The sequence below is a fragment of the Carassius auratus genome, unplaced genomic scaffold (genome assembly GCF_003368295.1).
Source record: "Carassius auratus strain Wakin unplaced genomic scaffold, ASM336829v1 scaf_tig00216880, whole genome shotgun sequence".
NCBI lineage: Eukaryota > Metazoa > Chordata > Actinopteri > Cypriniformes > Cyprinidae > Carassius > Carassius auratus.
The window spans coordinates 164,240-191,311 of record NW_020528783.1 but is presented as its reverse complement, the minus strand read 5'-3'; the positions used below and the strand labels follow the sequence as shown (position 1 = coordinate 191,311).

The window sequence follows — 27,072 nt, the reverse complement described above, 5'->3', positions numbered from 1 at the left end:
ATAAACTATGTACAGATAAATGAATTATATTCTTCTTTACGTTTGTTTGTGTGTGTGATTTGTGTGTGACACAACCCCCACCCTCCCTACCCCCGCCTTTTGAATATCTCCCTAATTCTGAGGTCTCAAGGTTGGCAGGTATGAATTAAACCTATTGGGGCAATGTCAAAATTAAGTAGCTACGTTCACATCTGTAACAAAGACATGCTGTGGATTTTCTCATATCAACTTAGAAAAAAAAAAAAAAAAGTAGATTTATGATGCTTTCTGGATTCGTTTTCCATTAGGAGTCCACTGATTTATGGGCATATAATTGTTGAAGGCAACGTTGACGTTGTTTAAGGAGGAAATGAAATTACTTGGAAATTACCCTTCTGGAGCGAACGGGAAAAAAAAAGTAATGTAAAACCAGCATGTATTTTATTTTCAAGAAAACATTACAAACTCCAGCATACGTTAAAACATTTGAATAGTGATAAAATATAAAACACAAGGAAACAGAAAGGACCAACAAGTTATCAGTTACATGAACAATACAAAAAGCATTTAGTCACCCAGACACTTAAGGCAATAGATAAGCATTGCAGTTTTAAAAACAATTTAAAGTTGTTTGAAATTTACACAATTTAAAAATGAAATCCTAACAAGGCCTCAATAGGTCAAATGCACACCATGATGCTATATGAAACTTCTGTAGTACATAAATACAGCCTATTGCTTTACATCTCTCAAAATACACCAAACGTCTCTTGTCCCTCCTGGGAAATTAAGTCATTACATCACAAAGCCTGAAAATCTTACCAAGCAAGTGGACTTTCCATGGGAAAGAAACTTGCCAAGACTATAAGGAAGCCACGGTATAGGTTCCTTGATACGTTCGGGCCTCTTTGAAGGAGAGACTATCCTGCTTTGACATTGATTGGCTGGAACTTTAACATGCTGCAGAAGTGTGTGACCTATGTTGGCCTTAGTTGTTTTAGCAAATGGATGATGGAAATATCCTGTTTTTACCTAATCCTCCATTTCAGAGCTTTGGCACTGAGGTTCTGAGATCACACAGATGTGAGGAAAAAAGGTCAACCTAGAAATTTCTAGATTGCAAAGAAGCTTTTGACCTTTGCCAGGCTTTGGGGGGGGGCAGTCTTTGGAATAAAGGCACACTTTGAGCATAAGAAAACCGTTTTAAACCAAATATAATTCATAAAGATTACAACAAAACTTCCACCAGGTCAAAAGTCTCAGAATAGGTCAGTTTGATCTCGAAGTGCCATTTATGAAGTAACTTTTAAAGGAATCAGATACCAACAAATGGAACTCCATCTCCATGACAAAGAGTGTAACAGTACATCACATTGATATATACTGTCATTATAGTGGTATCTGCATGTATTTTATGAACCATTTTATTTGGTTGACTAAAGCTGAAATTAACTTTTGATTGATACATCTATGAAAAACATCATTCATAAGCCATAACAACCAAATAGTCATACTGAATGAAAATGCTATTATGAAACAATTAAATTATTTTTTTTCTCACAACAGATGTCGACCAAATTTGTATTCACTTTTGCTTTTGTGAGTGCGACTCACATACTGTACTAAATATTCATGGCACTCAACATATGTGTTCTTCTGCTTTGGTTGTCGTATGATTGCAGGTCCAGGCTCCACTATATGTTTGTGATTTCACGGATCCATTCCCTCAGTTTGGTGACACGCGTGTAGACGCCAGGCTTGTTCCGCCGAGCGCAGCCTTCTCCCCAGCTCACAATGCCAGCCTGGAACCATTTGCCTACATCGGAACGACACACAAGAGGACCGCCGGAGTCTCCCTGTGGAAGCCAAAAGAAAGAAACTTTTAAACATCATTCCACATTTTCCAAAACTTGATGAAATGCATGGACCCTACACATATTTGATCACCGTATTCAAGAGTTGCCTGTTGATCTATTCTAGAGAATGTTTTTTTAATGCATCACTGAATGTTTATTCGATTTTTATTATATATCATGATTATTTATTTTAGTGTTAATGGGGAAATTTTTTCATTGTGTGTATTGATGCTTTGGCAATATTGCATATAAAACAATTTTGCCAATAAAGTGCTTAAAATTGAAAGAGGAGATGAAGTGATGATTATGTATAAGAGAAACTTGGGGAAAAAAGGGGAGAGTGCAAAGCAATTGTAAACGTTTCAATTTTTATTTTAATCACTTATCATTTATTATTTTGTGCCTCTAATTTAAGCTGCTTATTTACTGTGTCATTTCATTCCATTACTATTATTCCTAAATGATTTGTTTTGTGTGTAATACAATTCGGCTCTTAATTACTTTGCCAATATTGCAATGTAAACAGACGTGGCAATGAAGCATATTTGAATTGGGAGATGAGAGGAGAGAGAGAGGAAGACAAAACTACTAAGTGAATGAAAGAAGATCACAGAGGGTGAGAAAGATGGAGCAAAGAAAAAAAGAGCGAGAGAAAATCTACGCGCTACTAAACCAGGAGAGAGGAAGATGGAAAGGAGTCACAAGACCAGGACCAGAACCTGTGCGAGAGAAAAGCACACTAAGAAGATTACACCCAGAATAAGAGAGACGCACAGAGCGTTCAGAAGAGGAAAGCAAGATGAATAACAAGTGAGATAGAAGTAGAAATTATGGAAATCAGCTCATTTAAATATCAGGGAACCAAGTAGAATAATTAATCTTCTCCACTACGAGGATGCAGGAAGACAACAACATTAGCTGAACATTTTGACGACATTATGCTCATGTCATGTCTGTACTGTAGATGTTTCTGAATGAACAGAACAGGACAAAAAAAAAAAAAAAAGACTTATCCCTGCAGGGCTTGACTATGCATCTAAATGGCTAATAAACTACCTCGAATTCATTAACATTCAATAAATGTGTAAATTTGCACGTGCTGTAGATTTCAGATTTTCAAATTACATCTGGGGTTGAGGCATTATGATTTTGAGTCTGTAAATGGCCATTAAAAAAAACAGCCCAACATGTACAATTGTTCATTGAACTGTTATTGTTGAAACTAGTTGAAAGAGCAATTTTAACAGGAATCTAGATTTCTCTACGCACATTTCACATAAAGTTTAAGTTGGACCATGTTGACCAACAAACAGAAATTGGTTTGAGTTGTCTATGTAAGCACTGCAAAATTTCATGTAAAATTTAATACAATGCTAAGCTTTGGACAACAGAGGAATTTTTATTTAATTTTTTTACATAAAAATGTTGCCAGAAATCCACTAATGTAAACACACAATATTATTCTTATATGCGATTTGGTCTATGCACAGTGTTTTGTTTGTGCAAAAGAGACAACTTTTATTATTATTTTGATGATTATAATAGTTTTTCACAATATTGTTTATAAAATACTAAGAACTGACCTGACAATCCAAAAAAAAAAAAGAAGAAGAAAAAAAGAAACATTTCCTATTTATTCTTAAATATATTGCAAGTGGCCCAGAACAAAATTATAATATCCGATCCCATGTGTTTTTGTTATAAAAAAATAAAAAAAATAAATAGGAATGGTTTTACCTGACAAGCGTCCACACCTCCAGTGAGGTAGCCACTACACATCATTCTAGAGGTCAACTGACCTTCGGTCACCATGTTGCATACTGTATCATTAATCACCTTTACTTCTGCTTTCTGCAAGATTTGTGCAACACTTCCTACAACACATAAATAAAACATTAGTCATATGAGACCACCTCTATTACCAATGAGCAACTCTACTTAGTATGAGTGTTTGAAACATTTATTATGATGATCATGTGCTTCCACAAAATCTTAGAACAAAAGTTGTGTTAAAAGTGACCCTGAGACATGGAATTGATAATTGTCAAACTTGTGCGGCAAAATTCTAAAGGTATCTCATAGAAAACAGAACTCTAAATGCAAAGGGGAGCCCTCAGGCACACAAGCTGTCTCACCCACCTCCCTCTCGGAGTGTGCCCCAGCCCGTAACAAAGCAGCCAATACCAGCCGCGAAGACGTGGGTGGATGCCGGAAGGCAGATGGGATGCACGGTGTTGGTGAAGTTCAAAGGATCGCTCAGTTCCAGCAGTGAGATGTCATAATCGTAGGTCATTGAGTTGTAGTTTGGATGGGTGATAATGCTCTTCAAAGAGCGCTTCTGAACATAGCCGTCCTGGATGTTCTGGTCCCGCAGACCACTGTATGTCAGCCAGTTGGATGTCATTTTGTAGCTGTTGACAATAAACACAGTGTTGTGTAATATTTTTTAATTCAGCTTTCAGTCTGAATTTCAGTCTCAGAAATGTATGATTGTACTGCATATCTTGTGCTCCACCTGCTGGCCACTGAACAGAAATCAAGCCCAGGCTTTGATCCAACACAAAGCACAAATGCAGGAAGAAGTTTGAGCACAAAGCAAATGGAGAAAGATACATTACAAATGTCTAATTTATGTCTGTGATAAATTATCATTACCTACAGCTAAATTAAATACAGCACTAACACTAACAGCCATACAGAGATGCAATAAACGGACTCACGCTGGGTCAGGCTGGATGAAGCAGTGGGCAGCACACAGCAGCCATTTGTTAGAGATGATTGAGGCGCCGCAAACATGTCCCTCAAACTTGAAATGTAGACTGACCTGCCATGGCCATTCACCCACATCTGCGTTCTGCCCACCCACAATACGGTTGTGCTTGAATGGCCGGACTCCACAGTCTGAAACCAAATTGTAAGAAGAGTTCGGACACAAAGACTTTAAGGAAGACATCATTGGTATGCTGAGACGAGAGGTGATGGGGGGTCTTGAACATGACCAGCAGGGATAAGATCAGAGAGATAACTGCAAAACTTTTTGCACTGAAAGATGGCGAGTTTCTTATAACATCTGCTCTGACTCACACAGTACAGTCGGCCTTTACCGGGACTACAGCAGAATCATAACAATGTAGATATATGGAGGAATGAACCATGCTGGCTAAAAAAAACACAATGAGAAAAGGACAATGAAACTAGCAACCCTGAGGACTATAATAGAGAAATAATGTCAAATAAGGTTTCATATATAGATAAAAAAAAAAAAAAATTATATATATATTTTATACACTAATAACCATATTGTTGATGATGCAGAAGCAACTTCTGGAAACTGCAATTGCTTTTAAATGTGAAATGTGAAAGTGGGGAGCTCATTAACCTCAAATTATTATACAATAAAGACACTAGAAATTAGACACTGAAATTCATACCGATAATTGTATGTGCATTTATAATTATAATGTTACATATTATAAATCTATAATAGTTTTTAATTAAAACTAACTACAATTACGAAACAGATTAAAAAAAAAAAATTTTTTCACATAATTTGTCTGTGCATCTCAAAGAATTAATCATAAGGGTTACACTTTTTTCTTTGCTAAAATCAATTGCTGTCCCTTTAAATTTGTAAAAATTATTCTCTTTAAGTGTGTTGTTAAGGGATAGATCTTTGGTGGTTTATAATCAACTGACAATGCCTTTTTATTAAACGGTGAATTAAATACTTTGCAAAGGTACTTAATCTAAAGTACATTCAAAAATGATACATCTGGTATCAGCGCAGCTTCACATTATGTAACACTTGAGTGGAAAATGAAGGACTCCAAACAGCAAATTGAATATAATAAGAAATACTTCTAACTCCTAATTATGATTAGATAAACCACACTGCAGGTCAATGTAAAACAAGTGAAATACCCAACTGAGCACTACAGTTAAATAATATATATAGGCAATATCACATGATCAACAGTGCTGTTGGTCTGAATATCAGCACAGCTGTGTATTAATCAAAAAGTTCTTCATATTGTGCAACACGTGGCCAGTTACTAGACAACACAGATTATGAAAGCAAAAATACAAATCGAAAATGTGACTTACCACATCCCTGTTCATCCGAACCATCTGAGCAGTCCGCTTCACGATCACACTCTGCGTTCACTTTGTTTACACAGTCTTTGTTTTTACATTTGAAGGAGAAATCATTGCAGATACCAGCCGCTAAGAGAGAAAGAGTACAGATAACGTAAAACTCAGTTTCTTCCAAACTTAACTTGACATTAGAGACCCTAAACTATAGACAGATAGGGATAGTCTTACTATAAATGGACATCCAGCCCAACAATAGAAAGCACTATAATATTTTATGATTCTGTGAATGACTCGGACCTGCATATGTTAATATCACAATGGAAATGTTCAATGTTTACCTCAAAGAAAAAAAAGGGACATTTTTATTATTTTATTTTTATTTATTGTAACAATATTTTCATCATAGGTTAGCACATTCTCCACTCCATATATATTTATTTATGTATTTACATATACAAGTTATAATTAGATTGACTATAATTATATATGGCCTACATTGACTAATTCAGTTTTGTATCTTTTGTTTATTGTTTTGTATCTTTATTTTGTTGTTTTGTATCTTTTGTTTTGTATCTATTGTTGGTTGTTTGTATCTTTTGTTTATTGTTTTGTATCTTTTTTCATTTTTTTATTATTTTGTTTTGTAGTGCTTTGTTTCCTTTCAAGTGGCACCTATGATGCCATGTCAAAACATAAGTTGTTTGTTGCTTGTGAATAGGTATATTCGATGCACATACTGTAAGCTTACAAAACTAGTTAGATTGACCTGGTGATAAGCTCTATGGAAAAGCAGATCTGTGGTCAGTAAGTCAAAGTTAAATCCACTCACCTGCTGCACAGGAGACCTCATCACTGCCATCAGCACAATCATTTTTCCCATCGCATATAAATTCTTGTGGGATGCAGGCACCGTCTCCGCACCTTTCCTGAGCCCTGCCACAATCTAGGAGGAACACCAAAACAAAACCAAGTGTCCTTCAATGGCAAGAATCAAAGTGGCTTTTTATAGTGTGCAACAAAGAAGCATGTTTTGAAGTTCTCAAGGAAAAAGTCATAGATCAAAGTAAGTTAATCTTAAATTTGTTTATTGGAATCCAAGGAAACAGCTGGTCATGTGACCTCAATGAGGTTTCGCTTTGTGGAGATAAAACACCTGCCATGGCTTTGTCTGTCAGTACTTAGAGAAACTCACCGCAATCTTCCTCATCACTATTGTCACCACAGTCATTCGCTCTGTCACACACAAAGTACTGAGGTCTACACAGGCCATTTTTGCAGGTGAACTGTTCGTCATCACACTCTGAAACACAAACCACATTGAACTAAATAATGTGTCAACATAAAATTTAAGTCTAACATAACCAATATTTGTCAATTATTAGAACCATGTAAACACTCATCTTAAGGTTATTTTAGTTTTTTTTTTTTTTTTTTTTTTTTTTTAAGTTTACTGGTTACTTGCAAACAGGATGCAAAATTATAATGCAAATCTGAAGTTAAGGAAGTGGAACTTATACATGATTTTGAATTAACCATAAACATAAACTGATGATCTAAAGAACTGATGTTTGAAATACTGTACCACCTATAGTGTAAAATTTGCTAACATTTCATTATTTTCAATACATAATAACATACGTACATGACAAATCATACATCTAATATATAATATTTCATATAATACATACATTTTGAACTAGTATTTTAAATTAAGTTCTGTACATCTAAAAACAATGAGTACAATTGTAAAATCACCAGTAAAACTGACAGTACTGAACATAAATGGGAGGAATCAGTCCAATCAGCTTAAGAAAACAACATATTTTTATATTACACACACACACACACACACATATATATATATATATGTCAGATTATGTAACAATTACATTTTTGATTTTGTTTTTATTCATTTGGACTGAATTTTATACAGCAACTGAATTGCAATTTTGTAAATTCATCTTCGTGTCGTTCTACATCAGTATCCTGTTGCACAGGGCTAATTCAGTTCAAAAGGTTTGAATGACAATTTAGTAAAATCCTGACAGGGATGAGACTTACTGCAGTTTTTCTCATCACTCATGTCTTCGCAGTCATTCCACCCGTCACATTGTAGCTCTTTTTTGATGCAGTAGCCTGAGGTGCATGCAAACTGACCAGGGCAAGCTGGAGATGAAATTCATGAGGGTAAAAACAGGAAGACGGCCAGAACCCAACACAAAGGAGAAGTGAAAGAAAGTTCTAATTATATAATAATGTGATCTGTTGGTTTTAAATGGTCCAGGATCAAAATTTCATAACTGGATTTGGCTGGCCATATTGAAACACTGGGCTTACGTACGGTTTCCAGGGTCAAAGGCGGTGTAAACGATCCTGAATCCCTTATCAGTGTAGGATTCATCTGAATGGAACTTCACTTCTAAGGAATTAGTGATGCTAGAAAGAACAAGTCTACGTTTCTCTCCACAATACCTTCAAAAGTAGAGGAAGTAAAGAAGTGTCAAAACAACAAAAGCTAAAATGAAACTAAAAATTAATTGGCAACAAATGGTTTTCAGCTAAATTAACAAACTTTTATTTATTGGGCCTTTTTTATTTCAGACTGTCAGGAAGCAGACAAGAAATGATGACGGAAATGGTTGGCATGGTAGGACAGATGACAGAACTCACTTTTTACCCAGCACCTCTACGTAGTCTTTGTGACAGGTGCTAGTGTCCACCATCGGCTCTTTCACACGGAACATACTGAACTCAAGCTTTATCCTTCTGCCAGCAGGAACCTGCAGAACCCACATGATGTTGTTCACGGTTATTTTCAAAAATGCATAGCTCAATAATAAAAGAGCACTTTTACAACCCTAATCAAGAGGAGTAGTTCAATCAAATATGAAAATGTTGTCTTCATTTCTTCACTATCATATTGTTCTGAGTCTGACCTCTTATTATTTTCTTTCTTTTGTGAAACACAAAATAAGATTGAGACAAGTGGGGTGAGTGGAGTAAAGCATAATGAGTGACACCTGCACCTCTCACCAGTCTCAAGTTCCCTGGAGGAGCTCCCGAAGGATAAGAGTAACGACAGTGAAAGACGAGAAAGGATTTTATGTTGTATCGTATTTTCCGGACTATAAGTCGTACTTTTTTCATAGTTTGGCTGGTCCTGCGACTTATAGTCAGGTGCGACTTGTTTATCAAAATTAACTTGACATGAACCAAGAAAAAAATGAACTAAGAGAAAACATTACCATCTACAGCATGCTGTACTCTATGCTGCTCAGTGCTCCTGTAGTCTCCCCTGAAAAGCCCTCTCGCGGCTGTAGACGGTAATGTTTTCTCTTAGTTCTTGGTTCTAAATAAATGCGACTTATAGTCCAGTGCGACTTATATATGTTTTTTTTCCTCATCATGACGTATTTTTGGACTGATGCGACTTATACTCAGGTGCGACTTATAGTCCAAAAAAATACGGTAGTTTTGATATGTTTTATGGAGCAGTCGTCCGTGAGGGGCTGTCACTTTGTTTTGTGTTTGTTTATTTGATAATTAAAGTTTTATGTTTAAATGTTCACCGGTTCCCGCCTCCTTCCCGATCTACAAACTTTGTTACAGAGATGTTAAGCAGAATGCCTGAGCTGCTTTATATTAATGTAGTTTTCACCACTTATGAACTTATAAGCTGAAAAAAAAAAAAATCGGACAATTTGCCAGATCTCTCAAAGCTCACATTTTCTCAGTTCAAAAATTGCACCTTCAGACAAGTATTTACTTATACACTTCGGTTCTAAACTTTAAGATTTGTCTATGTTTAAAAAAAAATTATAATAATTTATGCTCGGCAAGACTTTATTTGGTCAAAAATACAGTAAAACAGTAGTACTGTAACTACTGTTAGAATTTAAAATAAATGGTTTCTAATTTAATATTTAAAAATGTAATGTATTCCTGTAATGGCAAAGTTTAATTTTCAGCATCATTACTCCAGTCTTCAGTGTCACATGATTCTTCAGAATTAATTCAAACTAATTCATGATTAGTTTGCTGTGCAAATCTATGTTGAAAGCAGCTGTGCTGTTTACATTTTTTATTTTATTTTATTTTTAGAAACACTGATTGACAGTGATCAGGTTAACGCATCCTTACTGGAAAAAAATGCATTCATTTAAAAAACTAATTACATTATACCTAACATCTCCTTTTGTGTTTCATGACAGAAAGAACATGATAAAAGAAAGAACAGCCATTACAGAGTTCTCTCTATTGGTAAATAAAGAAAAGTGAAACGGTCATGTGGGGCTTACGTTGATGGTCCAGCTGCAGTCCAACAAAGGAGGATAGAAACTGGGAAAATGAGGAGAGGTGAAGTTTCCTGTGAGAGCAGTCAGAGATGCTCCACAGCTCCCAGCTAGAAATTAGTATGGGGGGGTGAATGGAAAACAGATATTTATAACATGGAACACTTCAAGTCCAATTCAACATTATTTTTGAGTTCCAAGGCAGACACTGCAAGACTTATAACTATAGAATATTAAAGCATTGTACAGAATGATCAATGACTTTACCAGCAATAATGGGAACGACAGTGTAAACCGCTCTGAATCCAGGTGTCTGGGCCACATCAGTGATTAGGTTGACAAGCATGACGTTACCAGAAGAAACTACCTCGAGAGGATTTGTAGGGGGGCGAAGTCCACACTGTCTGTGATAAAAGGTGCAAGAGTGTTAGAACTGTAGCAACGGTGTATACACACACACACACACACACACACACACATACATATATATTAAATTGCTTGATGGGACGAAAATCTGTGAGGTTGTATAATTGGTATGTTTGTTTCTAAAGTACATTTTGTCAATGGTATAAACCTGTATATATAAGCCTGCAGATGACCTCCAAAAAGATTTAATAAATCTTTTTAAGATCATTAATTCTATCAAGATTGTGTAAACTTTGACTTTGTAGTGAAATTAAATGTCAAAGCAAAGTCACATTGGTATATCGAGTTCAGAAGCCTCAAGACAGATACAGAGAGAGAGAGAGAGAGAGAGAGAGAGAGAGATTCCTGGGGCGTAACAACATTATTATGAACTGTATGGCTGTGATGCACAGGAACGCTGTGTCACCTTGGAAACGGGGAGTGGTGGTGTGAATTATGCTCAGAGCACACTGACTTTAAGATACAGTTTACGACCTTTACTCTTCAGGTTATTTGTTACATAGCATAAATAAAAAATAACATTAAAAAAAAGTACAGTGTTCCTTTACTAAAGTCTGTCATGACCCAGGTGACTTAAACTTGGCATGTAAATAAGAGGTGCTAGAAAGAGGTCTTAACAAGCCAATCCTGAGCAAGAAGCCGGATGCCAACCATGAAAAATGCAATAGAATTGAAAAGTTGTGTAGCCAGCGCAGATGAGAGGGCTTCTTCCTTGAAGTTTAAAAGGCAGAGATGCATTGCAAAGGATATAACATATATCCTATACTGTACTTTTTTTTTTAAACAAAATAATATTTTATTTTAAAATTTTCACAAAAATATTAAGCAGCATAACCATTTCCAACTTTTATTATGTTTTTATGAGCAGCAAATCAGTATTTTAGAATAATTTCTAAAATTAAGAGTAATGATGCTGAAAATTCAGCTTTACATCACAATAAATTGAAATAGAAAATGGTTATTTTAAACTCCAATGATAGTTCACAATATTACTGTTTTTACTGTATTTATAATCAAATAGATGCAGCCTATATGAGTATATGAGGGGAAAAAAGATTGGTTGTAAATTACAGCACATGCTAATCTGAAGTCCCTAAAAGTGTTTTTTATTTATTTACTTATTTTTTGTATGGTATTCAAGTGATACTGACAGAACATAATTGTTTTTTAACTTGGAACATTCCTTTAAAATGACACTCAAGTCAAATCTGAGGTGTGAAAGTGGCATGTACTCACTTTGTGATAGCATACGTGCTGTCAGGACTGAGAGAGTTGTAGATGGCCACGTAGTCATTGGCACAGTCATCTTCTATGTGAAAGGTCCTGAACTTGACAATGATGGCGTAGCCTTTGGGAGCACGGATCTGCCACTGGCATCGGGACTTAGCTGGGTATTTCCTAGGGTGATCCGGAGATGTAAATTCTTTGTTGGTGGTGTCAGCCATGAGACTGTAAAAGCATTTCTCTGATAACAGAAACAGGAAAAAGATAGATTTAAACTTATTGTGTTCTAGGTAAATAACACATCAGATGATAATTGCTGTGCAGCAAGTATAAGAAGCACAAAGATCCTTAGCCCCCTCAAAGTGGTTGAACAGAGTGGATTATTGGATGGACAAAAGATCAAGAAAAAACCTTAAACATCTGCATGAATCAAAACTGTGGCTAGATTTTCTTCCTTATTGTGATGTATTGTGCAAACTAAACTGAGGCATGTTTAATCAATCACTGTTTATATGTCCCAACTATAACCAAACAGACCACAAAATAACATCACCATAACCACAGAGTTAAAAACTAAATGTTTCGAAATCATTCATTAGCTGTTGAGTGCTGTTGTCAGTAGTCCAGCACATCTTTAACTTCAGATTGAAACAGGTTTTTATGGAAACATTATTATATGAAAATGTATTCCCGTTTTTTTTGTTTTGTTTTTTTTTGCTTCTCCAGCATTAAATAGACTTAGAAGTCAAAATGAAACTAATTTGTACTTTAATTTTTTTTATATTCCATTATTTTCTATTTAATGACATGACCTTAAATATTAATGCTAAAAAAATATCACATTAAACACTAAGCTTAGAGTGATTTGTGAGTTGATGAATACTAAATTAAATCATAAAATACTAAAATACAAATAAAATAAAAACATAAATTTTCAAAATTAATCCACAAGTACATTTATTTAACAGTTTTATTTGTGTCCCTGCATGTCATGTGACCAGTACCCCAGTCAACCGTAAATAATGTCAAGGTGTTGCTAAATTATTTAAATATCAACTCTCAGGGGTTACTTATTTACTATTTTAGGTCAATGTGCTTGGCTGACAAACATTTTGGGAATCCCTGGTCTCAAATAAGGAAAGCCTAGAAATCAAGTTATTATATTTGTATGAAAGATTACAAGCCAAATATTTCATTGAAGAAAAACGGGTCAATTTGGCTTTCATGTTGACTCTAAAGTTAGAAGAAACGTCCATGCACTTGCAGTTTAATGCAGATAATTTAGACTTTCGTATGAAGGTGCTGTTGAAGAGCTGTTGTTCAACATTTACTCTCTGCGGTTGAAAAACAGGTTTTTGAGATCACTGTACTGTTGTGCACAGCAAGGTAAGTGGATGGGAAAGCGAGCGAGAGATAGAGCGAGCATGAGATGGAGGCGGGCAGGCATTTTTCAGTGAGTGACAGGAGAGAGCACGACAACCCAGGTGGAAAATTACAGTGCAGCGGTGACTGAAATGGGACAAACTTTACTCACTGGATCTGGGGTCCCTGGCCATGCGAGGGTCTGTGGCTGCAGAGAGAGAGAGAGGGAGGGAGAGAGAGAAAATGATGCATGCTGTACTTTTTTCATTCCATTTTCCAAAGGCCTGTCAGATATTCTGTTCCTCCTCCTCCGCCCATCACCTTGACTCCAGCGTTCACAAATACCAGTCTCTCACTCCACTACAGGAACATGAGTCTCCATACAGAGATATCATTTTAAGCAGAGCACTGAGGTGTCACTCAGGCCTCCTGCTCTCATGTATACAATGCATAAGGGGACCAGAGAAGGACAGAGTTACAGTTTTTTTTTTTTTTTTTTTTGCAAACACAAAGAATTACTGTGCTGCACTGAGCTGCACAATGAAGCCAAGTCCCTACCGATATCAACAATGTTATTAAAAAGCATCTTTATGTGTTTTTTATTGTTTTTGTCATTTATATACAAGTTAGTCATCAGATTTTGCTCCAAAAAGAATCATAATGTTGTTTTTCAATATAATCTTCCTTATCTCATCCTAATCACTGCACTGTGACTGTGTGGAGCAAACACGCTATCTTTAGAATTACCAATCATCTTACCTGAAGCAGTGATGTCGATGTCAGTAACTGCAATGTTGCCGACTTGTCTGCCCTCCTGGCGGATGCCCCTCATCAGAGCCCTGACAACGCGCTCCTCCGACAGCTCCGGGACAATCTCTTGGTCATTCTCAGGAATGTCAAATTGAGACCAATGATACGCTATGGTTCCTTCACTGCAAATGCAAAGTTGGTGCAAAGTAGACATATTGTTGAACGAATGTACAACTTGATTTTTGTGATGTTTGCCATGCATAATGTACTTTCAAATTTTAGGATTTGCTTTGCACAATGCTAGTTGCCAAGGTGTTTTGTATGGTATTAAGAATTATGCTATGCTAGGTCTAGTTGGTTTCTTATTGACCCAAATCAAAAAAAGAGCCCATTAAAAATGACCCTCTAATTTGGTGTAATGGATTTTCACTCTGTTTTTTATGGTTCCCCGGCTCTAAGCATGAGCAGCAGTAATAGTTGAACTGGAAATTTATCATTTGTATTTTATTAGGGTGATTTTTTTTAACCTAGTTTCTATGAGACTTGTAATTTATCTCTATCAGCGGAACCACTGAGCATTAAAATCAAGACATAAAGCATGATCTGTCCTTTCATTTAAAAAACTATTTGATTTAGAGAGCATGCTGTAAAATCAGCTTTGTCTGAATCAGGGATCAGGGGTTCAGCCGTACCTGAAGGCAGTGATGACAGACTTGGTATAGTATTTAGAAAGGAGAGGATCTCTGGTGAATGTATTGTTCATCTGAAAAAAAAAAAACATAGATTATTTAACACAATTACAATAAGATATAAAAGGTCAATGATAAGCAGCAACAATACAACCTTTAAATATACTTATTGTATATATATATATATATATATATATATATATATATACACATACATACATACATACATATACATATACATATATAAAATGTTAAGACAAATAGAGTCCTAAAATAGTCTGTTTGACATCTTTGGAGTGTAAAAACACTTAAAATTCTTTAAAAGCTTTAGTACGGTCTTTAAAGTTTCAAAAGAAAGTCAAGGTCACCAGAACACTTATAACACCATCAGCAAAGAAAAGTCTGAGGGAAGCAAAAACACTCACAATTCCTTCCAAGCCCCTCGCCACTTGTTGGAATTCTGCACTTTCGGGATTGTTGTACACTGGACTATACTCTGGTCTGAGAAGTTTCATTTGCCCACTGTAAACCAGTGTGGACGAGCTGTGTTTATAAGAGGTGGACTCTTGTTCCAATTCTTTGGTCCTGACTGAAAGAAAGAGGGACCTATTAATTAAGTAATGGCATTTATAATTCACAATATTACAATTTTATTGCATTTTTGATCAGTTCAATTCAGTTTTGGAGAGAATAACAGTATTTAAACAGTGTAGGTGTGCAACCTTCATCATTTAAGAGCAAGTTAGAAATGATTGGTGAATCTTTGTACCAACGAAGAGCCAGACAAGAAATCCGACCACTGCCGCCACTACCAGCAGGGCAATGAAGACCCCCACGGCAATCCTCCCCCTCCTTGCTGGTGCCATCTTCTGTTCATTCGTCATGAAGGAGACATTCTCATGGCGCCCGTTCGCTCCCTGAAACAGAAATGAAAAGTATTCGTCCTTCAAAAGTACTGGAAACATTTAGTTTCTTTGACAGGCAAATGTTACAATATAGCATCTTCAGAATGAATCGTGAATAAACAATGAGTGTCATTTTAACAATAAAACATTGTAAAAAATGTTAACGATTTTTTATGAACAGTAAGGTTAAAATGGTACGTTTTCAGAAGTAAGAGAGAACAAATCAATCATTTACAGTAAAAAAAAAAAAAAAAAAACAGTAAACTGATATTGCCAGAATTTCCTGCATTAAACTCCACATTTGAAATTGGAAAATTTATTAAATAAACTGAAAAATGAATTCACATCATTTCCTCTTTAAAGAAACTTTAGGGCTGTCAAGCAAAAAAAAAAAAAAAAACAGCACTACAAAAGGCAAAAGATTTAAGAAAGTGCATGATTAATATTGTTTAAAATGTCTTTCTTGTGTTCTTGCTGTGTAACTTCCACTCTACAGAACAAAAACAGTGCATTGTGTATAAAAATGCTTATTATTTGTTTCGGTTCGAGATCAAGTAAGCACTAATACATTAAACATTAAATGCTATTAAATGTTAATAAGAACCGAAACACTCATGAGATACACAGTTTACATGAGAACATTTAATGCAAACCACTTATTTTTATTTTATCCCACGCCATTTATGCTTTAATGTGTTCGTGAGCTTTAACTTGTGCTTTTAACTTAAATTGTGCATGAGAAGGCATAGTATGTGGTCTACCCACCACAACCACTTCCTAAACTATACAGGAAGTGCTGGAAAACAAAGATAAGCCAAAAACAGATATACAGTTAAAGCAGCAGTAGGTAACTTTTGTAAAAATGTATTTTTTACATATTTGTTAAACCTGTCATTATGTCCTGACAGTAGAATATGAGACAGATAATCTGTGAAAAAATCAAGCTCCTCTGGCTCCTCCCAGTGCTCCTATTGCCATTTGCAGAAAGTCATTCGCTCCCGGTAAGAAACAACCAATCAGAGCTGTGGTCCATAACTTTGTTTGTGTTCAAAATGTAGAAAAATTTATATAATAAGTGAGTACACCATGAATCCATTTTCCAAACCGTGTTTTTAGCTTGTCCTGAATCACTAGGGTGCACCTATAATAAGTGTTTATATTCAGACTATTTTAGATTGCTTCAGGGGTACCGCGGCGGAGTAACCCAGTACCTTTGTGATTCTTCATAGACATAAACAGAGAGAAGTAGTTCTGGCTACGATGTTCTTCCGCAAGACGCAAGCAATTCTGTTTATTGACCGCTAGAGCGTCAAAAGTTCCCTACCGCAGCTTTAAGCTTCTCATACACGGTACCGTATGTGGCTACAAGTCCCAACAGAACTGAACATATGTGAAATAACGTACATATAAATGCAGTTATGCTCTGTTGCACTCTGCATCAACATATGCGGAGGTTTCAGTGGCCTAAACACTGAAGCATCAAAAGTAGTTAGGCCTGTTTCTGTGACCTTAAACACACATACACTGTCAGTTGTTTGACATACTATGTCATCCAGCAGAGTACTAAATTGTTTGCATGACTATCTTTAAAGTGCAGTTGTGTGAGTTAATTAGGAAATATGACTAAAAGTGATTGGATGAACATCCTGAAGATCCTTCCACAACGGGTAAATTTGGGATGCTAACTAAAATGTTGAAAGCTCAGTTCTAAGTAAAACCGTCACAGATGAACAACAGTGTCCAATGAGTCAACATGAAATGACATTCACAGCCCACTTCCCTGGAACCCTGCTGAGTAAAACAGCATAATGAAGAAGAAAGCAAATGTAGGTTCTGATTTTATCTGATGGTAATTGACTGGATTTACACTTAAGAAAAATAGTTTCTTTCTTTGGAATCTATATGGTTCCATGAAAACCTTTAACATTCATTGAAACTTTTCATTAGAAAAAAAAAAGGTTCCTCAGAGTGGAAAAGTTTTTTGAGATGATATTCATTATGCTAAGAAAAACAACAACTGGTCGCTAAAAGGTTCTTTGAGGAACCCAAAATGGTTCTTCTATGGCATTGCGACAAAAAACCTCCTTTTGTGTAAAGGCCCATTCATATCAAGCAATATAACTATAAAGATAACTAAACCGATAACAATTTTAGCGTTCACATCAGCGAACAATATCTGTTTATTTAATGTCTGTTTATTTAGGTGCACACTAGTCTGCCACTTTAAATTCTCGAGCACGTTACAGCAAGATGGATTCTGATTGGCTGTCAATATTTGTAATGTTTATCAGCTGGAAAAAAAGATCTGAAAGTGATTCCAACAGTATTGTTTCTCTGTGACCGGAACGTTATAGTTGTGGTGTGGACTATGTTTTTCTTTATTATTAAGAACGATTTTTAGAACTATATCATTATCTTTATAGTTATTGTGCTTGGTGTGAACGGACCTTAACATCCATGAAATCTTTCAAATCCATAAACATTTTTTTCTTTTTTTTTTTTAGAAATTTCACAAAAGGTTTTTATAAATCTCCATTCCACACAAGGTTATTTATGCATCTTTCATTTTATATATATATATATATATATATATATATATATATATATATATATATATATATATATATATATATATATATATATATATATATATATATATATTATTCGGACAAAAAAAAAATAATAATAAGGATCTTTAGGGAACCAAAAGGAGTTCTTCTGACATTGCAACAATATCAACTATCTGACACAATGTATCCAACAATATATTGGATACTGGATATATACTGGCCAATATTTAATTGTGCAAACCCATTTTCCTTATTTTTACAATTTGAAAAAGAATTAACATTATGAACATTTAATAATTTTGTTAATGCAAACTTAAAAAGTAAATCTTGTGATGCCTAAATTCACTTGACATTTACTATTTATTTATTTATTGAAGATAGGAGCTACACTGAAGCAATTGCTTGAATATTTGTGAAAAATAACAAAGTCATTTTATTTCAGAAGCCTGTGTTTGAGAAAGGTTCAACTTATGACTTGATTTTGCAAGATGCAGTTAGGGAACTGCTGTGAGATATCTGGATGGTTTCCATTCTCTATGCAGAATCCCCAAAGGATGCAAAGGTACTAAATAACAGCACTGAGACACATCCACAGTCAGGCATTTAAGGAACCAATATGCATCTTCCCTCATTTCCTCCTTTCTTCTCCACACACTGTTGACTCCACAAAAAAAAATAAAAAAAATAAAAAACGGATCTAATTGTCCATAAATCAGCCATTGCCCACCGCAGCGGTATCATACTGAAGCTAAACTGGGACTGTGGAATTAGCCAGAGCCTCAGTGCATGTTTTGAACTAAAAGTGCACGCTCGCACAATAAGGAAAGAGTTTGCAATTAAAAAGTGGTTAGAATAGACATCCGAAGATCATTAGAGAGACAGAGTCACTTGGTATTAAATCAATTTGTCAGATTTGCAAGCCCCTTTTTAGGATTCGCTCCCGTTTACAACAGCAAGTGCGATAACTCATCACAATTAAAGCCATTCTTACTGTAGCCCGCCTGGCACCCACGCTGCCTAAATTTTTTAATAGCCATCATGGCACAAGATTAAGAGAATCATCGGGGAACGCTAGTCACTTGCTCCTGTGGGCTTCTGTTATCAGTCATCCTGATCACAGCCTAATAACAGCATTACACGCCGTGATTCTACCCATTACCCTCTGGAAAACGCTATACTGAAGACATATCACTCTCAGTAAGGGCCACCAGCAAATCAGTAGCGTCTCTTTCACACTTTTATCAGCCAGGGGAGACAAATCTAATTAGATGCCCCATCCACAGGTGTAATGTGCATAAAACCAGTGCGGGTTCTTTCTCTGAACTGAGGAGTGCTCAGAAAATGGAGCGATATCACTGAAATTAAAGATTAGCAACAAGCTTTTCAATGGAACAAACAAAAGAAAATTACTTTTCGTGAAAGCAAAACAAAGCTTGAATGTCCAAGACTTCCCATTGCTTGCAATTATTTGACCTGTACAAAAACCATTGGTCCATTATGCTCTATTTGTTGTCATGTTATTTTATGAGTATTAAAAGTCCCCTTCTTCGTGATTCCATGTTTTAAACTTTAGTTAGTGTGTAATGTTGTTGTTTTAAATAATTTCTGTAAAATTCTAAAGCTCAAAGTTCAATGCCAAGCGAGATATTTGATTTAACAGAATTCGCCTACAAAAAACGACCCGTTTGGACTACATCCCTCTAGTTCCTGCAGTAATAACGTCACTAAAACAGTTTTTTTGACTAGCCACCACCCACATGAATTCACAAACAGGGGGGCGTGGCCTTGTTGAGCTCCGACGGAGAAGAAGGAAGAGCTGTTTGTGTTTGTCGCCATGTTGTTGAAACGCTGTTTTTTTCATCTCTGAGTCCAGTCATCTTTGTTTGGGCTTCCCAGGAACGCTGTACTTTGAGATTAATGGTTACAATTTATGTTTAACTCAGTTCCCGAAAATTATAATGCACATGTAAAACTATGTGCAGCTCATTTTGCTGAGGACAGTTTGCTGAGGACAGTTTGCTGAGGACAACTTCCTCAATCTCATTCAGTTTAATGCCGGATTCGCACAAAGATTATTCTTGAAAGATGGAGCAGTTCTCTTTGTCTGGAGAAAGCGTTGTTTATGGACCACAACCGGCAAGTGTATTTTATTATTTAAGTTGGTGCGTTTAACAGTTTCTGTAACTTATTACACAAAGAGCAACGCTGTTTAGCTTTGTTAACTAGATGTTAGGGCTGTGCAAAAAAACGAATGCGGTTTTCATGCGCATCTCGTCAGTAAAAACGCTCCTCCTGTGATTATAAATACATCTCCAGCACGTGCGTTCTAGCCCAATCACGTTACCAGGAGGGCAGCCTGCTCTCAGCTGCTGTCGAATCACAACACAGGTACCACTGGCCCAATCAGAACTCTTTACATATTTCTGAAGGAGAGGCTTCATAGAACAAGGAAGACATCAGCCCGTTTTTGTGACAGTGAAAACAGCGGTATACAGATAGGTGAATTGTGTGAAAAATACTGTGTTTTTTTACACGCGAAACATGAACACGTTATATTGCTTATTGTAAACACAATCAAACGAGACCTTTAAAATCATAAACACACTGGTTTGTGTAGCGCAAATAGTTTTACTATATTTACCTTATAAAAAAAAAAGGGGGGAAAAATGTGACCAAATTATAGAATTTACTCAAACTAGAGTCGATTTCCCACAGTAGAAGGTGTTCACAGAGTCCTACGGATAGATTTGTTAACCTGTTGCCACATTTCAAAGAGTACTGTTTTTGAACTGAGACATTTGACCCATGCGTTAAAAGTATTTCGGCATACCACATGAAAAATGATTGATGGCATGCATAACCAAACCTGTTCCTCAAGCTTTTGAAAAAATAAAAAAATAAATAAGGAAGGAAGGACCAAAACAGAAGAAACTGATATACTTTTTCTAAAATAAAATGCATTATTGCCTTCTGCAGATAAGACCTGATCATGGATAAGATCTCAAATTCTTCACGTTACACTTATGTTATCTCTCTCATGGCAGACACATCACAGGCTGTTGACTCAACTCATCTTTTTATTTGACTTTAATCTTGCCCTGCAACATATCGCACTGTTTGCATTTGTTCTGTTTTATTTCTGTTCTTCTGTTTCTCCAGGAACTAAAAGTTTAGTCTTTGTACTTCTAGCCTTAGCTACCTGCCAAGAACATAAAATGTTAATGAATCACTATTGTGCAGCCAAACTTTCAGCTGAAACAGAGATCAGAACCTGTTAATCATAAGCAAGATTTGACATTTACACATGGGAACCCAACAAATTCACGCTGGAGCCTTTTTTTTTTTTTTTGGTTGTTGTTGTTTTTTAATGTTATGGATGATAACTAATAAATGCCAGAAAATATAATGGTAAATAATTAATCTGAATAAATAATTTATCTAAATATTTAATATATTTATTATTTGAATAAACAAATTAAAAAGTCAAATCAGTCATTTTTAATGCTACAAATCAATTTAGGCACTGCTACATTTTAAATTTACAATATATATAAAAAAAATGATATTCATAGATTTTTAAAGATTACATTTAACAGTGTTATTAAAATGTTAGTGTTTTAAAGATTAACTTTGAGTCATCTAAGTAGAAACTGATATATATTCAATACTATATATTGATATACATTCAATACTGACTGATTAAAAAAAACTGTATTTGATAAATTTATGCATGTCAATCCATGGCTTGTTGCAAAAAAAAAAAAAAAAATTATCAACACAGTATGACAGTCACATGACATGACAAAAAGCTGTCACATCATGAATGGAGACAATAACTGAAGAGAATGCAAGAAAGCAATTTTACTAATTTCAAGGATTCTTCTGACGCCAGTTTGCAGTCTGCAAAGCCAAGCAGACCACATTTCTGAGAGAGTCCAGCTGTCAAGTACTTCTGACAAAGAGCTGGACTAGAGGCCAGTAATCACTGACTGGTCAGTCAGCTGGAAAAGACAGTTCAGGACACCGAAGAGCCTCCAAACAACACAGGAGCAATTAAATATTAAAGAAAGAATCCCCCTAAGGCAAAACAGAATGTTTAAAGATATACAGGCAATTAAAAGAGAAATGACGGTTGAGTTATTTATTCAGTTGATATGTTTGTACTCCATGCAGCAGATAATTGTACTATATTAGGGTCTTTTTTAAAACATATTATGAAACAAAAGCAGAAAACTACTAGTAAATGTCAAGTTTTGGACAACGTCTTTGAAGCGTTTCAAAAGGAATCTCAGCCTGGACAGAAAAAAAAAAAAAAAGTTTTTTGTAAAACTGTTGGAATTAAAATACTATTCCACTACTTTGAGAAAATGATAACTCAGGCCATGTAATGAAAAACACCCAACAATCTCAGTGTAAATGATTTCTTAAGTTGTATTGATTGTTAATTAATAAAGCAAGCTAACAGGAAATTATAATCATTTATGAAACTGTTGAAAATAAACTTAAACTAACTAAAACTAAACTGGAAGTGTTGGAAAAACAGCAACATGATGTATCAAGATTTTTTAGTTAGCAATATTTGTCCATGCGAATAGCAATAATTTTATTACAAAATGAATTTCAAATGAACAGAAAGTCAGTCAAGGGTGTTAATGAAGCCCCCAATCACACACATCTATAAATGTCTCATCTTAACAGTAATGTAAGTATTTGTATCCTGAACAGAACATGAACCATCCAGATTTTAAGAGAATAAATTGTGTTTATACAAATTCCAATTACACCAGCAATCATCATCATACCCTAAATATGGCTTTCCAGATAAGATGTTTTTAGGCCTGCAAACAATAAATATTTGATAAATACTTGATTCTGCAAATTATTTGTTACGTCACTGACAACAAATGAGAAATATTACTAATATTCCAGAAAGTCTTTCAATTAATATGAAGCCATAAAAACAGCATTTATAGTGATTATAAATATTTTAAATACTTGTCAGTTAGCTCAACTAATCAAAAACAACAACTCTTTCTCCAAGACTCGTAGTATCACATTAATAATGAAACGCCTTTAGGAACACCAAAATAACTTTTTAAGGGATTGTACAAAACAGAATTGCATAAGACCAAGTATAAAAAAGGTGTGCCTATTGTCATGTTCAGACATTTCTTATTAAGAAGTTGTAAAATCACATTTCTTTCCAACTAGGTTACAAACACACCTTTTACCTCAAGTTAACAAACCTGAAACTGCAAGCAGAGAGAAGATGAATCAGTGCTGAACGAGAAGAGGCTACTATGAAACAGTCACACTGGATCGACTGAGATGATACAGAATATAAGAATTGCTCTTATACCGGCAACACGGACCAGAGGTTATTTGGGTCCCAAAACATCTTTATAATATAAGTCTGTCAATAACAGGCCTAACAGAGGTTGTTGTTGTTTGAATAACAAAATGATTTATTTTTTGTTTAATTGTATATGTTAAACTGAGCCAACAATTACAAAAAAGAATCTCCATAAACGCACCATAAATGTCCATATAACACTGAATTTTGATTTATTCCATATCCATATTTCTGAAGACAAGCAATAGTTCTGTGCATGTAAGAAGCAGTGGGAAATAATGTAATTCACTGCTATTTCTCCTCTTTTTTTGTAGGCCATGTTTCCATAAAATGAAAAAATATGCCTTAACGTAGAAGAAAATGAATGGATTTTGAAGATTATGGAGGAGGGAAGATATCCATTGAATAACAACATCCTTTTTAATTTGTGGGTACTGTAATTAAATCTAAAGACTGTAGTTTTTTTATATACAGTAGTTGATATATTTAAATACTACCCACTGTATATAGCATGGGATTTTGTGATCTTTCAGGAATGCAATAGCATATAGATAAGCTAATACATGAAATAGGCTGCAAACTTCAACTTAGATTTGACAGGGTTAGAAAGTATCCAACATTTGCCACACAGTAGAACAATCCTCTTACATTGCAATGCTTGAAACTTTTCAGTAAACTAGTGAAACACATTTTAGCTTAAAGCTGGTTATGCATCTATACCATGCTGATGGCTAGCACAACTGTGAATTCATGTCTATCACTTAAAACCACTGATTTTAGCCTGTGTAGCAAAAATAGAGGAAATATCCATTCTGCAATGCATTAAGGCCTTCATCTGTTTTTCTCAGAAAGGATCAGATAGTCACATGTATAGACAGCGGCTGTGAATAGCTGAGCATGTACCAAACAATGCAGTCTGCCTCAGTATCATCAGTCCACATCAGAGCAAAAAAAACATATTACATTCAACCTAAATGAATGGCATTGATGATTGGTCACCAAAGAAAGAAAAATCTTTCAGAAGAAAAAATCTGCTGTATTAATCTAAGATGCTGAACAAAAGCAGACAAGACTCAAAGTTTGTCCCATAGCTGCATCGCAAACAACTGCATTTTGAAACATTACATACCGATCTTTAACCTATGGTTCATAAATGGGCTCATGCACCAAAATCCAATGATAATGGCAAAATGTCACACAGTTTATTTTAAACAGCATTTTCAAAGAAAGAATTTTGCTCTTGCCTATAAATTACGGTAGTATGACATGGTGTTTTATTCTTAGTTATTTTTGAAAACTTTTTTATAAAGAAGGCATGCAATCATTGAATTTTATTTTACTCCATGAAACCTACCCATACTGAAATAAGCTGTCTGGAGGAGCCTGAGAAAAATTTGTTGTCCTCCATGAGTATGTAAGGATTCTTGCTATCAAGTTGAAACAGGCCTAAGGAACAGAACAGACTGCAAAATACCTGGAAATCTAGGCGTGTTTAGAAGGAAACAGATCTTATATACTGTATCTGTACACATTACCTCCCCTTACTGCAGTAAAGGTCTTACTCATGCCTGATCATATATGGCCCAATCTGTCTAAAGTATATATTGTCAACATATATTGGTTGACATGGTTAATCTATACAAAAAGCCAATGCATCAAGTGCCAAAGAAATGATTACTTCCCAACCTATTTATAGGACACACACATCCATTATGTCTTTACTTAGAAGGCAATATCCTCAAGGGAAATGACTGGCTTTAAGAAACTAGCGTTATTTGGGATTTGAAAACAGGTGACAAATGACATCTCACACCAGTAATCTAGATTTCTCAACACCTTGGCACACAAAGTTATCCAGAACAAAAAACAAATAATGTGGATTATATAATATAATATTTCAAAACTGGGTGTATCTGTCAGTTTTTGCTCCCACAAGCATTGTGTTGCTGTATTTTGTCATCACAGACAAATAACAACTAAGCTGTGGATGTGACTCAACATCAGGCCAAAAAAAAAGCCAAGCCCAAAGCCGATGTGTGCTCATTTCCAACTTTATGACAAGAATTTAGACTTTACCACAACCACATGCAGAGAGAGAGACAGGATTACACTAACACAGTTCCACTAAATGGATCTCAAATACTTCATTTCCCTTCTGGGGACGTATCTGGGCTGTCTTACACTACTGCTGATCAACCACAAGAGTAAAATGCAAGCAACACCACAGTCAAGGGATTGAATTTCAGGTAACACTAAATACTATGAATGTTAAATGCCAGTGTCAGGGGTTCACCCAATGAAGCCTACAGTATCATATTTGATACAGTTGTATAAAAAAAAACTTTGCTATTAAAAAATAAATAAATAAACTGTTATATGTGTTTACTACAGCCTTCTGTCGTCTGATTAATAGTTTATTTTTATTTTTTGTCCTTAGACTGACAATTCACTGACAAGGTCGTCGCAGTTAGGAAATCTTCTTACGTGAATCTTTTCAAAGAACAAATCATTCTCGTTCACCACTTGAACTGAACTAGTTCATGATTCAAGTTTCTCTACGTTTGGGGCTTAACGACTTGACGAATCTTTTTAGTGAATTTCATCAAACGAGTCACTGGAATGAATCAAAAGCTCCACCACTAGTTTATCGCGCGAGACTCGAACAGGTGTCAAAGCGGAAAACATTTTATCATAATAATAATAATACATGAAGAAAAAATAAAGTAAAACTGGGCTACTGGGATGCAACATCACAAATCATCTCTTTGATAAGGGTTAAAATTCACATATTCAAGTTGTGTTGTCAATTTTGAACAGGGCATTTTAGGTATATCTTGGTAAGGTTGAATACATCTAATTTAATATTAGGAACATTAAAGTTGACAACATAGCTGGGGAAATACACCATTTCAATTAAAGATATTTTTACACTTACATTTTCATACACGGCAGAAGTCATGTTATTTCAGGAAACTCGTTTCGCTACGAAATAGAAGAAAATCACACGCCCGAGTATCCGATCAGTCAATCCGGACGCTGATTCTGTAATGCAGTTTGGATGAAATAGTCCAGTTGGAAAAGTTCTCGACGGGCTGTTCAGGGTTTAAATCCCGTGGCGTTCTTTCATCTCTCACCTGAGGGCTCAGAATGACGCTATAGTTTCAGTGGGCATGACAAGGTAAAACTACTTCCGTCACCAAAGGCACAGGCGTTTACAAATAAAGTGTCAAAAGAGTCTAGCCGTAGTTTTGTATATTGGTTTCAGACACCTTGTTCAGAATTGTTCTTACATTAACTCCAGACTAATATGTTGATATTGCAGTTAAACAAGTGAACAAAATGTATCTAGGCAAGAGGTGTAATAAATACCTGTAAGGTTAACTTGTGTTATCATGTCATATACATAGTGGGCCGATGCAAGTTGCCATATTTTATTTTTATTATTTTTTTATATTATTTTTTAATTTTTTTGTACATTTTTTTAAGTTGCCAAATGTATTTATATGTTTTAAATGCATGTTATATTTTTCAGGGTAGTAATAAGACTATTGGAAATGCATTCACCCATCAG

At 35.3% G+C, this 27,072-nt stretch overlaps 1 protein-coding gene across 1 annotated transcript; it reads right to left on the bottom strand.

The window, feature by feature from the left end:
• Nucleotides 1-403: 403 nt before the first annotated feature.
• Nucleotides 404-26,690, bottom strand: LOC113099199 (suppressor of tumorigenicity 14 protein homolog). The gene is made up of 19 exons (XM_026264295.1): nucleotides 26,437-26,690; nucleotides 15,443-15,590; nucleotides 15,099-15,262; nucleotides 14,677-14,747; nucleotides 13,994-14,166; nucleotides 13,407-13,442; nucleotides 11,885-12,113; nucleotides 10,490-10,626; nucleotides 10,229-10,332; nucleotides 8,601-8,710; nucleotides 8,272-8,402; nucleotides 7,992-8,096; nucleotides 7,123-7,230; nucleotides 6,760-6,873; nucleotides 5,940-6,059; nucleotides 4,556-4,736; nucleotides 3,975-4,246; nucleotides 3,573-3,709; nucleotides 404-1,835 (listed from the first exon to the last, which is right to left on the bottom strand). Exons 1-19 carry the CDS (start codon nucleotides 26,458-26,460, stop codon nucleotides 1,674-1,676), a joined length of 2,526 nt encoding a protein of 841 aa, XP_026120080.1. The 5' UTR covers nucleotides 26,461-26,690; the 3' UTR covers nucleotides 404-1,673.
• Between the last annotated feature and the right edge of the window lie 382 nt (nucleotides 26,691-27,072).

What these genes read in the sequence shown, in the direction of transcription:
- LOC113099199 (XM_026264295.1), bottom strand. Translation starts at nt 26,460, where the DNA reads ATGACTTCTGCCGTGTATGAAAAT. An exon ending in TCTGTCATCACTGCCTTCAG is followed by an intron (nt 14,167 to 14,676) that starts GTACGGCTGAAC and finishes TTGCATTTGCAG; the next exon opens with TGAAGGAACCATAGCGTATC. An exon ending in AGCACGTATGCTATCACAAA is followed by an intron (nt 10,627 to 11,884) that starts GTGAGTACATGC and finishes CTTTTATCACAG; the next exon opens with ACAGTGTGGACTTCGCCCCC.